Source organism: Aptenodytes forsteri, unplaced genomic scaffold (assembly GCF_000699145.1).
Source record: "Aptenodytes forsteri isolate BGI_AS27 unplaced genomic scaffold, ASM69914v1 Scaffold289, whole genome shotgun sequence".
Lineage (NCBI taxonomy): Eukaryota > Metazoa > Chordata > Aves > Sphenisciformes > Spheniscidae > Aptenodytes > Aptenodytes forsteri.
This window is the reverse complement of record NW_008795025.1, coordinates 2,232,586-2,246,981: the sequence shown is the minus strand read 5'-3', so window position 1 is coordinate 2,246,981 and position 14,396 is coordinate 2,232,586. Positions and strand designations below refer to the sequence as shown.

Sequence of the window (14,396 nt, the reverse complement as noted above, 5' to 3'; positions counted from 1 at the left end):
AAGCCAAATTCCCCCCCCCCCCCATATGAAACATCAAAAAAAATTTCCATTTTTATTCCAGCATCTTTTGAAGCTCAAACTAACGATTTGTCAACAACATCTTCACAAAATACCAAGGTTTTTCTCCTAACTTATTCCACATCAGCACCAGCCTGCATGATTTTCTGGGCTCTCCTATAACTCATACATCAAAGAAAGTTTCAGATCTAGAAATTTGTGAATTCTGCCTAACAATGGCCCTAACTGATAAGAGCTTTGTTCTGAAATGGCACCAATTCTATAAACCACAGCAAAACTTTTCCTTTGGGATCCTTCATCTTTCTATAATAAAAGCAGGAGGCAACTGACAGCAATGGAACACATTGAGCCAGTGGTGACAACGCTGGTAGAGAGACATAATTTTGTTGTGACAAAACCCAAATTCTGAAAAGCTGAAATTTTCCATTTTACAGCAATTATTTCACGGAACCCAGAAAATACTGATGGATTTACCCAAACCAAACACAGTGCAGCTGCCTAAAGTATAATAAATCATCCATAAATTGCTGTAGTATCTACCCAAGCTTTCAACACAAAGATTGCTGCTAAAACAGGCCTTATCACCAAGCTCCAACTCTAACAGAGGAAAATTATTATAAAGAAGTTCATCTCATGGTGCAAATTTTTTGGGGAGGGGGGTTATAGGGGATGTTGATGTAAAGGTAAAGGCTTCAGCCAAATCTCCTGAAGTTAAAAGTAGTCACTGCATGTACTCTGGTGGAGTCTGGATTGTAGCACTGAACATCAGTGAGATAAAAGATGTTTACCCCAATGTGGTCTAGCAAAAGAAAATAGCTAGGAAATGAGAAAAGGTGTTTTGGAAATACTTGGGAATTTCTCCCTTCAGGCATGTTTCTTGTGAAGGGGAAAGGTCTCACTTTTCCAGTAAATCTGATGGCAACCATCCTTGTGGGAGCAGGCTACATGTACAGACCCAACGGTGGTGATGCTTCTTGATTACGATCTTCATTGAGGTTGCCACCTCAAGAAAAGTTATTTGCTTCTGTGCATGACTCCCAAAGAAACTTGGCAAAAAAATAACATCCCTGTGAGTCATCCACTGTCATCTACCTCACAGATAGAGAAAAGGCACCAGTAAGATGTCAAATGACCTGTTGGCCCCTCTGTAGCCATAGTAGCAAAGACAGAAAAAGAAGCAAGAGCAGATCAATCTTAATATTTTTCCAGATGGTTCCTTTCCATGTTTTTTTGTTGCTTGCTACACCAAAATAGATTTATAGAAGCGCAGAAAGTGAGGCTGAAGGGGATGTCAAATTTGGCCTAGTCAGCTTCCCAACCTGAGGCAGGACAGACTGTACCTTCATCACTCCTGAGAGGAGTTGGCCTGACTCCTTCCTGAAGGCAAATGGCTCACCTGCCCATCGTGACAGCAGCATGCAGGTAGGATTTATCTGCCAGTATTCCTCAAGGGTGCATATTCAGCTATCCCAAAGATCACCTTTATCCCCATCCGATCCCCACAGCAACATGCTGCACCTTATTTCTGCCACTTCCTCTCTCGTCCAGAGGAATTAACTTCTGATCCACATCCACCACCAAGAAGGACGTAGAAACAGTGGAGGGATTTCAAAAGGGAGCTGCAAGCAGAAGCCACAGCTAGACTGCAAGACTTATGCTATGAGATTTAAGACGGGAAAAATATTTATCATGACAGAGAGGAGACAGCGAGAGGATCTGATCACTGTACAGACACATACACACAGAAAAGAAGTCTGCTGGCAGGAGGCATTTAGACCTTTCTGACAAGGATGGAGTGAAAGCAACAACTTTCATCCTGAAATCAGAGGCAAATTCTCAGCAGAGAGGGTTACTGGATATAAGAATAACTCAGCAGGGGATATGGTGGACTCATCACCTCCTGCAGCCTGTAACATGAGATAAGAGAGCCTGCTGAAGGACACGTTTAATCCAGTTTCTGTGAAAAATGCTAGTACCCGTATGTGACATTAGGGAAGGCAGGGCAGAATGGGGTCAGGCGGGCTGCAGCAGTACACCGAGGGCTCTGCAGGCAAACCTCGGGGTCTCCCAGTGCTTGTTCCCTTCTTCACTGGACACGGGAAAGACACAATGTCCATACTGGTAAGAGAATAGAGGAATTGAGATTAAGCTCCAGGGTTTCACCGGGAGCTGTGCTGTGGTCAGGAAGGAAACGTGCCTTGCACCACACAACTACTCTGTGTTGTAATTCACCTTCCCTCGATGTATTAGGGGTTAGCCATGCTTGGAGCAAGACTGGGTGGCCCTTTCCATGAGGTAACACCAAGCATCCTGTTTCTAAGCTTTTCATCTGCTATGTTTGACTCAAAATCAAATTGGTGTTGGGAGATTTTTTTTTCTAGGTGAGACTGGCTAGTCTCAGGAAAAGGCAGAAGATGCTTTGAGCAACCTAAAAAAAAAGCCCATATAAAGCATTAAATTGAAGAAGCTGGCTAGGCTGCAGAGAGCAAATGGAATGGGGCAGCCCATGAAAATGGTCCTTGCACCTCCAAGGGTTTTCCTTGCCACCTTGCAGCTGGACAGTGAAGCCACCGGTTGAAGTGAATGATCAAGTCCTACAGTAGAGCCTTGGCCACCACTGCCCACCAGCCTATCAGGGACCCATAAGAGAAACACCACAGGTCAACAGGCTTTGCTGCCGGAGGAGAGGCACCTTGAGAGGTCTCAAGGGCAGAGCCAAAGGTGGAGGTGAGCCCATGCCCCAGGAAAAGTGGTGATCAGGACCCTGGGCTTGGTTCTTGAGAGGTTTTTTCCTCCAGGCCAAGGAGAGAGGGTGTGCATGGTGCAGTATAGACACAACCTGCTCTGATGGGCCTCATGCTGCACCCAGGAGGCTGTGTTTGCCTGGGAGAGGCAGGAAACAGATGTCCAGGCAATATGTGCTGTCCTCATGGCTGACAACTCAATGCCAGCTGTGCTGTGCATGCAAGAAGAGCCTAAGCAGACACCAGCTGGGAGGACAGAGTGGGGATGGAGATACATCTTGACCTGAGCATGTCTCAGCCCATCAGAGGTGACCTTGAGAATCCCAACATAAGCGTCCATCCACTTTGTCCATGGTCCCTGACCATGGGGCACACCAGGACAGAGGGAAGGAAAGGAAACACCAGCATCTCTAGCCAGGGTCCCCACAAATTTTCACACCAGCACAGATGCAGTTCATAAATTGACCCTGCATAAATTTGGCGATAGGAAGAGAGAAAACAAATCAAATAAAACCTGCTTGGGAAATGGTCCTCTTCTCTTTGCTGAATAAAGTTTAGCAATTGAAAATACATAAACAACCCCCTCCTCCATCTGATTTTCTCTCCCTGACACCTGCTTTCCATATAAAAGGAATCCAAACCAGACACCCCTTGATGCATTAAACCCACTTTTGGGGGAGCAGAGGAGGGCACTCACACAGGAAATAAAAACACAATGCAGATTGCATTTTGTAGTACCTTTCCTGTTAACTTGCCAAGGCATTTCCCAGCATATGCTAACATAAAACACACTAAAAATAAAACCAAGCTAAAAATAAACATAATGGAGGAAATAAACAATGTTCCTCTGGTTCAGTATATAGCCTGTACCAAGGAAAACAGGAGGGACTGTGGCTCAGTTTTAAAATACAAAGAAAAGGATGAAAGCTGGAAAGTTTGAGTTTCCTCAGTGGAAACTTGCTAGAAGTCTGATTTCTGCTTGACCTCATAAGGTTGTGATTGGGTACGGAAAGCAAATAAAAACCCTGAGCTGCTGGCAGAGACAGTAGAGAGGGGTTCCTGGTGCTGGTAGCGAGGTACGAGGGGAGGAATACCACACTGCTTTGGTCTACAAGTGCTCTTCCAACCTTCAGTGCCTCAAGCAGGTCCGAAAGCAGAAGGCAACTCTTTTTTCAAAACAAGGATGTACTTTTCTACTGTCAAACACCTGCTGCATCCTGACCTGGAGATGGCTGCATTTCATCAGCAAAAACATGATCTCTTTGTTTTCCCCAGCCTGCAAAGCACTTTGAGATCCTTCAAGATGAAAGATGCTACAGAAATACCAAGCCATCATATATTTATTATTTTGGCAACGAGCGTTTCTAGACTGAAGTCAGGAAACGTAATTTCTTTGTTGCTTTTTTTACTGTCCCTTTCCTGAGTTATTTTAGGAAAGCACTCACATGCACATACTATGTATATGAGGCTGGGTGCGTGCGAATGGTCAATTCAATTCTTTACAGGAATAACACAGATCTTCTGTGATCTTTTACAGTCGAATATCTCTAAACCTCTTAGGATTTTATATTCCTGGATATTTATAGGGGATTTTTTCCCCAGACTCCACCTGCCTTACACAAAATGGATTATTAGCCCTTAAAAACAAAAAAACCTGCTGTTTTGGAGATGAAATAGATTTTAAAAATATAATAAGGGGGGGATACTTGGACGTTTTCTGACTTAACAGAGGCAGATACTTTACTATTAGTGAGACTACTGGAGACTGTAAGCCTAACCCTGCTCTAAATATTCAAGCCTTTTGTCCAGAAAAGCAATACTATAAATAGCATTTCCTACTCTGAAAACTCTGGGGATCTGATTTACTCTGAGTGTCTGCTAAGGGCACGTGTGTAACCTGCAATTCAGCACACTGCAGCTAAGCCAAGGCCACGGGAAGCCTGCAGGACTACAGCGAGAGGAGGAAGAGAAGATGCAAGGATCCTGCTGGGTCCTGCCATGCCCACGTGAAGGGGACAGCACACAGCTCTGTGTGCTTTGGTGATATGGGAATTGGCTTGTGCTTCAGCTATAATGACACTTTTAAGAGAAAAACCATCTACTTTCCTCTCTATTTGTCCCTACATGAGCTTCTCCCCATCTATAGGTGATGCTCAGCTGCATCCAGTCAGTCTATTCCTCCTTCCAGTCACTTCTGAGGGGGAAGGGGAAGCTCTCAAGCAATGAGAGTGCGAAATTATTTTAAAGGATGAGAAAATGTAATTGAAAAACCACATCAGTTGGCTGGGGTCTTAGAAGCATGTGTGTACATAGCTATAACTGCTACCAGGAGGAAAAGGACTGCATTTCAGGTGGACACTGATCCTTTAATGTAAGGCTGAGAATAATATTTGTATGCTGACTCACTAAGATTTATGTTTCTGTATAAATCACACATGCACTTAAAAAAAAAAAAGAAAGTAAAAAGCAACTGCAGGATATTCATGGCTTCCAGAACTCTACATAAATCAATTGTATCATGATCCCACAAGCTTTTAGACAAACACATGCACTCTCGTTCATTATTGGGGATGTTTGTCCATCCAGGGCCATCAACAGAAGAAAAACGACAGTAGCAGCGATGCAATGACCCTAGCCAAGGCCCTTCACTCTTAACACCCCCACAGCCCCAGCAAAGCTTGGACCCAAAAATCAGTATTCCCAGTGGTGCAGTTTGAGTAACTGGCTGAACCAGAGCCCTGGATCTGCACGCTTGTAACTTCAGGGAGCCCGAGATCTGAAAGCAAAGCCAGACTTGGCAGGTCTGGCTGTTGTCAGCCCCACTACCCCTCTAGGACAGAGCTGAGCATCATCCTTTTGTTCCTCCGTGGGCCTGCACCTCTGCTCGGCACGCTCTTTCTGCCTTGTTTATTTAGTCTATCTTGGACAACGGTCCTTCCCCATCCCTTTGCCAGCATGACCCTCTCAGAGAACAGTGCCTGTTCTGCAAACGCCGCCTCTCATTTGCTGCTTTATGAAGACAGGCAGACGCCTGCGAGTGCCAGACATCAATAAATTAAAGTGCCATTGCTACTATTATTATCATCGACATGTTACAACGGGGGCGGAGTGAGACTTGGTGAGGAGCCTGGGATGGACAGGGAGCCAGCGCGTAGAGGAGGAGGAGATGGAGAGCTGCTACCGGGGAAGCTTCATCCCCACCTCCTGCAATGTGGGGAAGACTGGGATGGATGGAGACTGAGCTTATAAAGCACATGTGGAAGAAGCCTACATTTCAGCTTCAGCAGCAACCCTCAGCAATAACTCCTTAGCAGAGGGAGCTTGGTTTTCCCACCAGGGAACAGTCCTTTAATGCAGTTTTGTGCAGATGCACAGGTCACATACAAAATCTATTTTCCTGCTTTCCCCCCCCACAGTGAGGTAAGCAAATCAAGTCTCATTACACTGGATTTTCCAACAGCACCTCAAAAGCCACCTGAAAATAGTCACAAAACACTCAGTGAGTAGATAAAAACTCCAGAACTGAAACACAAAGCCCCAGAGGAGAGAGGTACTCTGGGTGCCCGTCAGGAAGTGCCCCGAGGAGACCATACCTGTAGCGCTGGTGGCCACGTCCCTCCTCATGTTGTAGAAGGCAGGTGGTGGGGTCAGAGCCAAGCTGAGCTGATGTCCGCAAGGCCACGGCTGCGATACCCACAAGTGGGGAGGAGAAGTTGAGCAGCACTGAAGCAGCCCAGTGGGATGGGTCCTCCTGGCCATGGGTCACGTTGATGACAAGCGGGTTGTGCTGGCATGACAGCTCATACATCCCTGCAAGATGGGGCAAAGAAAGAAGCTGCTAGCTTAGCTCCAGAGATATTTTCTCTGCTTTTGATTTACCTCTTCTGCTCCCCCACACATCCCAACAGACCAATTTGGGAAGCAGAAGATGCTGCAAGGGGGGACAGGGGACACCAGCACCCAACTCAGTGAGAGATTGCAGCAATGGCAGGGGGTCCTGATGTCCCTGCCAGGACAGCATGGAGTGGTGCCACAGCCCATAGGATGCTCACCCAAAGAGTGGTTCAGCCCATCTACATCACTCAGCTGGACGGTCACCCTTGGCTTGCGCTGGTTGCTTGGGACAGTGCCGTCAGAGGCCAGGAAGACCAGAAGGGAAGTGGGCACCACAGGTCTCTCAAAGCACACCTGGGCAGGAGGGCAAGAGAGACCCTGAGAGCATGTATACCAAATACAGCCTTTCTGATCCCATATATGCAAGAGGGAGAGAAAGAGGGAGCACAGGGAAAGAGTGGGAGCAGGGTTAGGGGGTCAAAGACTGCAGGTATGCAGGGCAGCAAATGGGTGGGGGGAGAGAGAGGAGGGAAGGAAGTGTGCAGGAACACAGTCATTTCCCTCCTAATTCCCCTTCTCCCTTTCACTAGTCTTCCCCACGCATATCAGTCCTGCCTTGCCATAAATTTATGGCATCTTCCCAGCTTCCACATTCGCTGCTCTTAAAATTGAGCAACACCTGATGGAGACCTGGATAACCCCTTTTCTGGCCTCTCTTCCCCAGGCTCCAACTTCCACCCCGCATGGTGCCAGTGGGGTAAGTGAGGCACCCAGAGAGCACAGCTACCAGCCCTGCCACCAAAATATTTCCATTAAAAAAACCCCAAAGAACAGCCCCGGTACCCGGAATGAATACAAACTGTCCATCAGCCAACACGCAGAAAGATTTGTGGGAAGAAGTCCTGCCTGCTAGGAGAGCCGACAGCTCCCCACTTGTCTACAGCCCCGAAGGCTACAGGAGGCAGCCGGGAAACTCACGGCATCAATCATGGCAGGGCAGATGTTCTTTGGAAGTAAGAGGATAGAAATGTTTTTCTCCCCCACCCTGGTGCCCCCCACCCAGTGCTGAGATGTGTTTTGATCAAGACCCACCCTATGGGGTTTTTGTTGAATGCCGGCATGGAGGGAGCCCAGAAACACGAGGCAAAGGTGTATTTTGGAGGAGGACAAGTCCTGGCTGGCCAGGCACAGCCCAAGGAGCAGACTGTGGGATCAGAGGGGACAGCAACCACCAGATTCGCGACGGCAGCCCAGCCTCGGGGTGGTTTGTGCCACGCCAGGCATTGCTCATGCACCAGAGTGGGAGAAAACCTTGGGCTTCATCCCAGAGCTCCCACCCTGCAGGGAGGTGCTCAGCAGCAAACACCCCATGAGCAAGTCCCCAACACTGCCTACACGCTCCCTTGGCCAGGGCTTGCTCTCACACGGGGCTGGCCCTGCTGCAAGGAGTGGACCAGGAGGCGATTTTTTTTTTTTTTATATCCCTGCTGTCTCCCCACCTGAGCTCAGAAACTGGTGAGAAAAGAAAGCAAGAAGGGAGGAAAGACCAAGAAGAGCCAGCAGTGCTCAGAGCCTGCTCCAAGGAGCCCCTCAGGACAGAGCTGCAGCTGGGAAGCCCCAAGGAGCCTGCTGATTTTAACCCAGCCACCTGCTGCCCACTCCTCCAAGTGTGGTTCCTCAGAGGAGGAGAGATGGTTGGAGAAGTCAGGTGAGGCTTTCCCTGGACTACACAGCTTAAGATGGAGGGTTTAGTCTTTCCCTTCCTACAGTGCATCTACTTGGAGGTGAAGAACACTGGCCCCAAGTTAGACCAATAGCAGCTGACTTGACTAACATCCCAATTATTATTATTATTTTTAATATGTATTATGTGTCTGGCCACAGCAGGCTCTCTCCCCCTTTCTGTTTAATTTCCTGCATATTACACATCCTGACTTGCTTACAAGCAATTTTGATTTCTCTCTTCATCAGATGTGTTAGAAACTAAGAACAAAGCATGGCCGGAGATCTGCAAATCATAACTATTCCCATCTGCAGACAGACCCAAGGTGTGTGGTAGATGCTTTGCTAGGTGACCCACTCCTGCCTCCAGCCCCAGCCCACTTACAGCATGACCCAACCTTTCCCTTGCTCATTGGTGCCACCTCTTGAGAAACACCATAGGAAGCAATTCCTACCACCCAATGAGTTTTGTGGTGTGGTTCTAACTCGGGTGACACAGGTGCAACAGCTTTAAAATGGCCATGGGAGTTGGTGGCCACGAAACACTATACACATGTGGGTACACATGTCCATGAACAGCACTGCTCCTGTCCAGGCAGGCGGGTGTGCTAGGCAAATTGTCAACAAGAAGCTGTCTTTCCTAACTCAATATGTTACCAATCAGGCAAACTCTATTAAAAAAAGGAAAAAAGAAAAAAGAAAAAAGGCATATTTATTACTAGTCCATAAATAATTTTATGGGCGGAAAATAATAGCACTCCTAGAGAGAGCATGGAGAACCAGTAATGAAAGTCTTTAATATAAACATCCATAGAGGAAGAGAACTGACCACAAGCTCCAATAAAACTGAAACACGCTTTAACCCCTGGTGAGAAGTGGAAAGCAAGCTTTCATCTAGGTAGGGCAGAGGGGGAGACTGCTGCTTTCTCACTAGCAAAGGAAGAAAGGAGGCACATTTGTCATGGGCAGAGACTGAAGCTGGAAAGTAGGTTGTGAGCACAAAGACAAGGAAGAAAAGAAAAAAAAAACCCCAAAACCAAAAAAAATCCCCAGTTAAAGGAAGTTCTTTGGAAAGACAGAGGGCCTCAGAAGCAATAGCCATCCTTATTGACTAAGGTTTGATGATTCACCAAGTTGTCTGAGCATCTTGGGAAGAGGTCCTCTCTAGACAACCTCAAGCAAAGCAGGGCAAGGTGCCCCTCAAACTGCAGAGGAAGCAGCACGCCAGAGCCCAGCTTTCCAGTAACACCAGGCAACAGCCATGAAACCTCTAAATTGTGTCTGTGGTCAGAAAATCAATGCTGTAAAAATCACGTTGGCCTAACCCTCAGCTCTCATCTGTCCTGCTCCTCTGCCTGCCAGAACAGAGAAGTTTGACCCTCCAAGTGCCCTCCCAAAGGTAGTCCCCAGCTGTGGAGACAGCCCCCAAGCCCCCATTGGGCTGCAGGACCAGCATCTTGGGCACAGAAGTGCCTCCTTTGGTCTGGAGTCACCGGGGTACAGGAGGACCTGCATGCCACAGCTGATTGCTGTGGGCTCAGGGTGCTCAGCAGCAACCTGGAGGGCTCAGGACCCCTCAGGATGGCAGAGTATATCCAGCTACCCTCTGTTGCTCTTCACAGCCATGGGGAACAAAGGCAACTAGGACTCTAAACACAGCTTGTGCCCACCCTTTGTGGGTGTAACTGCACAGCTTGACTGAGGGGAATAGTCAGGAGCAAGTTGTTTGTCAGCCTCAACACATTTCTGTGGGCTTCTGGTTTTGGGCACAGCCCTTCTCCTGGCAATCTGCCCCAGGATGGGTTTGCTGTTCACAGTGGGAATGGTGCAACTACACAAGACCCAGCCGCAGGCATTTGGGGTTTGCAAAGAGTTCAGTAGGGTATGAAGTCCTATCTGAGCAGTTTTTAAGACTGCTGTAGCTCCTACAGGACAGAAAAGCATGGGTCTTTGTCACCAAAGTGCTGGGGCAAAGACAAGCAAATCCTTCTGTGCCTGACCACACATCCTCACTTACCTTGAGCCAAACACCCTCATCACCCAAGGTCATCCTCTCCTCATCTGCATCCTGAGCATTGTCTCGGCTGGGAGTGCAGGGAAACCAAGCAGACAGGGAAAGGTCCTTCGGCACATTGTGAAGGTGGGATTTACATACCTGAAAGGAGAGATTTATTTCAACCCAGAAAGAAGCAAGGAAAGTGAGAGAAAGAAACAGCACCTACAAAACCTCAAGGAAGACTCAACAAATGTTGAGAATGATCCCAAGTTGGTTCCTAGCATGAAGACAATTAGGATGTGTGTTCCTAAGCAGGAGTGACATCTCACCACCCACACATGTGCACAGAAGGCCTTTGCCATTTTGAGGTGCTGTAAATATGCTGTTTAAGCACCCCATGGTGTCTGTGGAGCTGAGTAAGAAATAATGAGCCAAACCGTGAGATGGTAGGTAAGACCACAGCCTCCTGATTTTGGCTGGGCTGATGATATCCGAAGGTGTGATTCATTTGCCTGAATACCAGTCTTCTGCGCCATTCAGTGCCCTGTGGTATCCCAGACATCCCCATAAGCCTGGCAGACAAAACCTGGGAGGTGTGTGTCATTCTAGAGGAGCAGACACCTGAGCCCAAGGCATCTCATTAGACATGTACAGATGTAATCATGCTGTAGGTCTCAAGAAGATTGTTCCTTATATCAGGTCAATAGAAACTCATGTATAATGGCTAAATATGACCTCTCTACATATTTCTTGCCCTTCTTCAGCTTGCTAGGAAAGAGCATACACACACCGCACTAACACCGATCAGGCGAAATCCCGTCCTAGACCTCCAGGCCCTGCTCCAAAGCCCATATGAAAGACGGGAATTCTCCCATTGATTGTTCCTTGGCATCAGATCAGAGAGTTTGAGAGCAGCACAGATGCTGATGTATGCATGATTTTATCCTTTCAGGCCCTGACTTTATAAGGTATTAGACTTACGGGATTTTTTTTTTTGAACCGACAGTGGGACTACTCACATGCTCAAAGTTGTGCATTTAGCTGGTGGGACAGGGGTGGTCACTGTTTAGCAAACTGCATGGTCAGGGGATGTGCTCCCTGCCTTGATGAAACACCCCTCCATGTACTGCAGTTCCGGGGCTTAGGGACTACTGAAAGAGGGGTGTGAGAAATGCCCAGGTCTTCTACTGGCTCCCCGCATGGGAATATAGTAATCAATGAACACTTCCAGAGCTGCTCTGAAGATTTTGGTTTTGCCTCATTACACCCTTGCAGCAGTGACTTCCCCAGCTTTACTGCATGGGCTTTGCTAGAAAAGTCTTATCTTTGGCCATACCTTCACTCACCTTCACAACAGGCTCTCCAGTGACCAAGGAGGCAGGGCAGTACTTTGCATCGTGATGGGAGGCATAGGCTTTCACTGCCCACAGATCCACGTATCCATTGGGTGTGTAGGGACCACAGTCCAGGACACTGCTTGTCTTCTCAAACAGCTCACACACACCGTCCCCATCGTGCACATAGCACAGGCTTGGTTCCCCTGCAAGGAGATCAGTGATGACCCATTTACAAACCAGGCTCCAGGCACATACATCTCCTTCTGTCCCAGGAGGTGTGCTGGCTGTTTAGCCCTGGGATTTCTCACCACAAGGGCCTGACAAGCTCTGTGGATCACTCCAGCTGCAGATCCGTGTTTTGTTGCGATGAGGTGCATCACCCCCTGCTCTGAGGAGCAGTGTGAATAACGTACAGTTTTGACTCCTGCCTCAAAAGGATGTCTCAATCCATTTGGACTCACCGACACAGTTGAAGCCTTTTTCCTTTTTACACTTCCTGGAACAGCCATCTCCATCCAGCAAGTCCCCATCATCGCATTCCTCCTCCAGGCTCCTAAGAGGACAACAGCCAGATGTGTTAACACCACTCTTGACTCAACACTCCTGTGCTTCTGCCCAATCATGAGTGAGGACCCCATATCTTGGTTCCATTTCCACAAAAGCAGGGAGAAGAGGAAGAACCACATGTGGAGTAAGGTAGAGGAGATAAAACACCATATCTTGCCAGGGGCTAAAGAGAGGTTGAAAACACAGCATATGAGAGAAGGCATGACCATACTGTGACTTTCTTATAAGACCTGAGGCAAGAACTATGGGAGAAAATGGAGCTATATACAACGGAGGGAGTAGAGAACCAAGCATCAGGAAGACTTGCTGCTGGAGAAAGCAAGTGTTGGAGAAGGTGGGAGGTTCTGAGAAGGGGCTGGAGAAGGGGAAGCAGGAGAAGGGAGAGAGAAAAGGTTAGCCCAAGAAGAGACAAGAATCAGCCCCCAGCTAACATGCATGGCATCTCATGCAGTTTCCTTGAAAAGGTTCTGTCCCCATACTGCAGAAAACAGATCTGATGGGAAAAGCTGGCAGAAATGCCTCAATTCGTACCTGTTCCTTTGTGCACAGAGTTACATATCCCAAAACACAAGGAGCAAAAAAACCTTCAGACATACACCTTATGATGCTCACCAACCTCCACCTTCACCTAACACGAAAGATCCACTGTGTCCCATCTTCCCACCTTTGGCTTACTGTTCCACACATGGTACAAAGGAAAAAACTTTCACAGGCAAAGCTTCCTGCATGGCCTTCCCCACAACAGCTCAGGAACAGGAAAGCCTGCCAAAAATCTCAGCTGCTATCTGCCCATTCCTGCTCCTCTCACTTTTCTGTCGACTTTGACAAGGGAGCCTAATGTGGTCATTCGCTCTCTCTGGACCAAGTCTTCATCTAGTATGAATTGATGCTAAAACCATACCAGATTACACCACTTTAGCAGCTAGCCCTGCTGTAAGTCTCTTTGCCTTGCTGGGTCTTGTACGATACCACAATCCCTCCTGCACTTGCTTCAATTGTCCACTTCCCTTATACTGTTAAGAAAGCTGTTTTCAAAGGAAAGTGATTCTGAGTAACCTGGAAGTTGAAGTCTGAAAAAGCTAAAATATGGAAAGTTGGCATAATTATCCCCAGATGGAGCAGGTGAACCACTGGAGTCTCTCAATGTAGAGGTGGTGCATCTCTCATCATTTGGGGTCTCTAAGCAGAGACCAGACAGCTCTCTAAAGACACCACGCCGTGTGGGACTGCGCTTGCTGCAGAACCTAATCCTGCAGGGCCACCACCGTGTGCCCTGTGCAAAAGGTTATATTGGCCAGTCCCAAAGGCAGATCCCTTTGGGGTCAGACTCTGCGACAGATCGCTGAGATGGGCCAGAATCCAAGCACTGCAGTCAAACACAGAGGATGTTCAGGTTGGACCACTCATCCAGACCCTGCTTCTCAGAAAGACTGTCTACATCTCCTATGCACACGGCATGTTACATAACACAAGCTCTATAGTCCAGTCTGTTGGAGAGGTTCAGTGCAGCATCTTCAGTCAAGTACCCATGGGTGGAGGACCAACCTGGTGCTTCCCTTCAGGGCAGGATGACCTGACAAGCTTAAAGAACCTCAGCGGAGAGCTTGAGTTTCTTGACTTACGTGGTCACCTTCCCATCCCCACAGTAGGGTGCTCCATGGACATGGACAAGCAGTGGGGAGGCTTCTCCTGAGGTTGTCCCAGAAACTGCCTGCACCTGGTAGTGGTACACCTGCCCAGGCGTAACTTCCCTGCAGGAACAGAGAGGACTTGAAGAAAGAGCAGGAGGGAACAGCCCATACATCTGCAACAGATTTGCTCACCACAGCTATAGAAATCATGTGTGTGTGTGTGTCAATGCAGTATCACAGTTTGACATATGTCTTCGTACTCTAAACTGCCAGAGGCAGAGACTGTGGGAAGTGGGTCTCTGCCAGGTCATGCAGAGGGGCCTGCTGCTTATTTCCCTAGGGTCTGAGCATCATGAGGGAGAAGTGGCATTAACTCAAACAATCATTTTACTGGTTGTGTTGATGGGGAAAATGTTTCCGGGTTTAATAAGCTCCTTCTAGTTAGCCTGGGCTCATGGGCAAGGGTTGTGCTAGCATGGTGGGTCTGCAACAAGCTTCCTCAATGCTGAATAGGGAATCTGCTCACGGCATTGAACATGGTAATTCC

At 47.9% G+C, this 14,396-nt stretch overlaps 1 protein-coding gene across 1 annotated transcript in view; it reads right to left on the bottom strand.

Annotated features, from left to right (window-relative positions):
• Positions 1-14,396, bottom strand: part of PAPPA2 (pappalysin 2) — an 89,200-nt gene that overhangs the window by 37,962 nt on the left and 36,842 nt on the right. Inside the window, exons 7-12 of the mRNA XM_009275903.1 lie at positions 13,841-13,969; positions 12,113-12,204; positions 11,661-11,854; positions 10,336-10,473; positions 6,815-6,950; positions 6,356-6,572 (exon numbers count right to left, since the gene is read on the bottom strand). Of these exons, the coding sequence (XP_009274178.1) occupies positions 6,356-6,572; positions 6,815-6,950; positions 10,336-10,473; positions 11,661-11,854; positions 12,113-12,204; positions 13,841-13,969 (906 nt within the window). The remainder of the gene's footprint in view (positions 1-6,355; positions 6,573-6,814; positions 6,951-10,335; positions 10,474-11,660; positions 11,855-12,112; positions 12,205-13,840; positions 13,970-14,396) is intronic.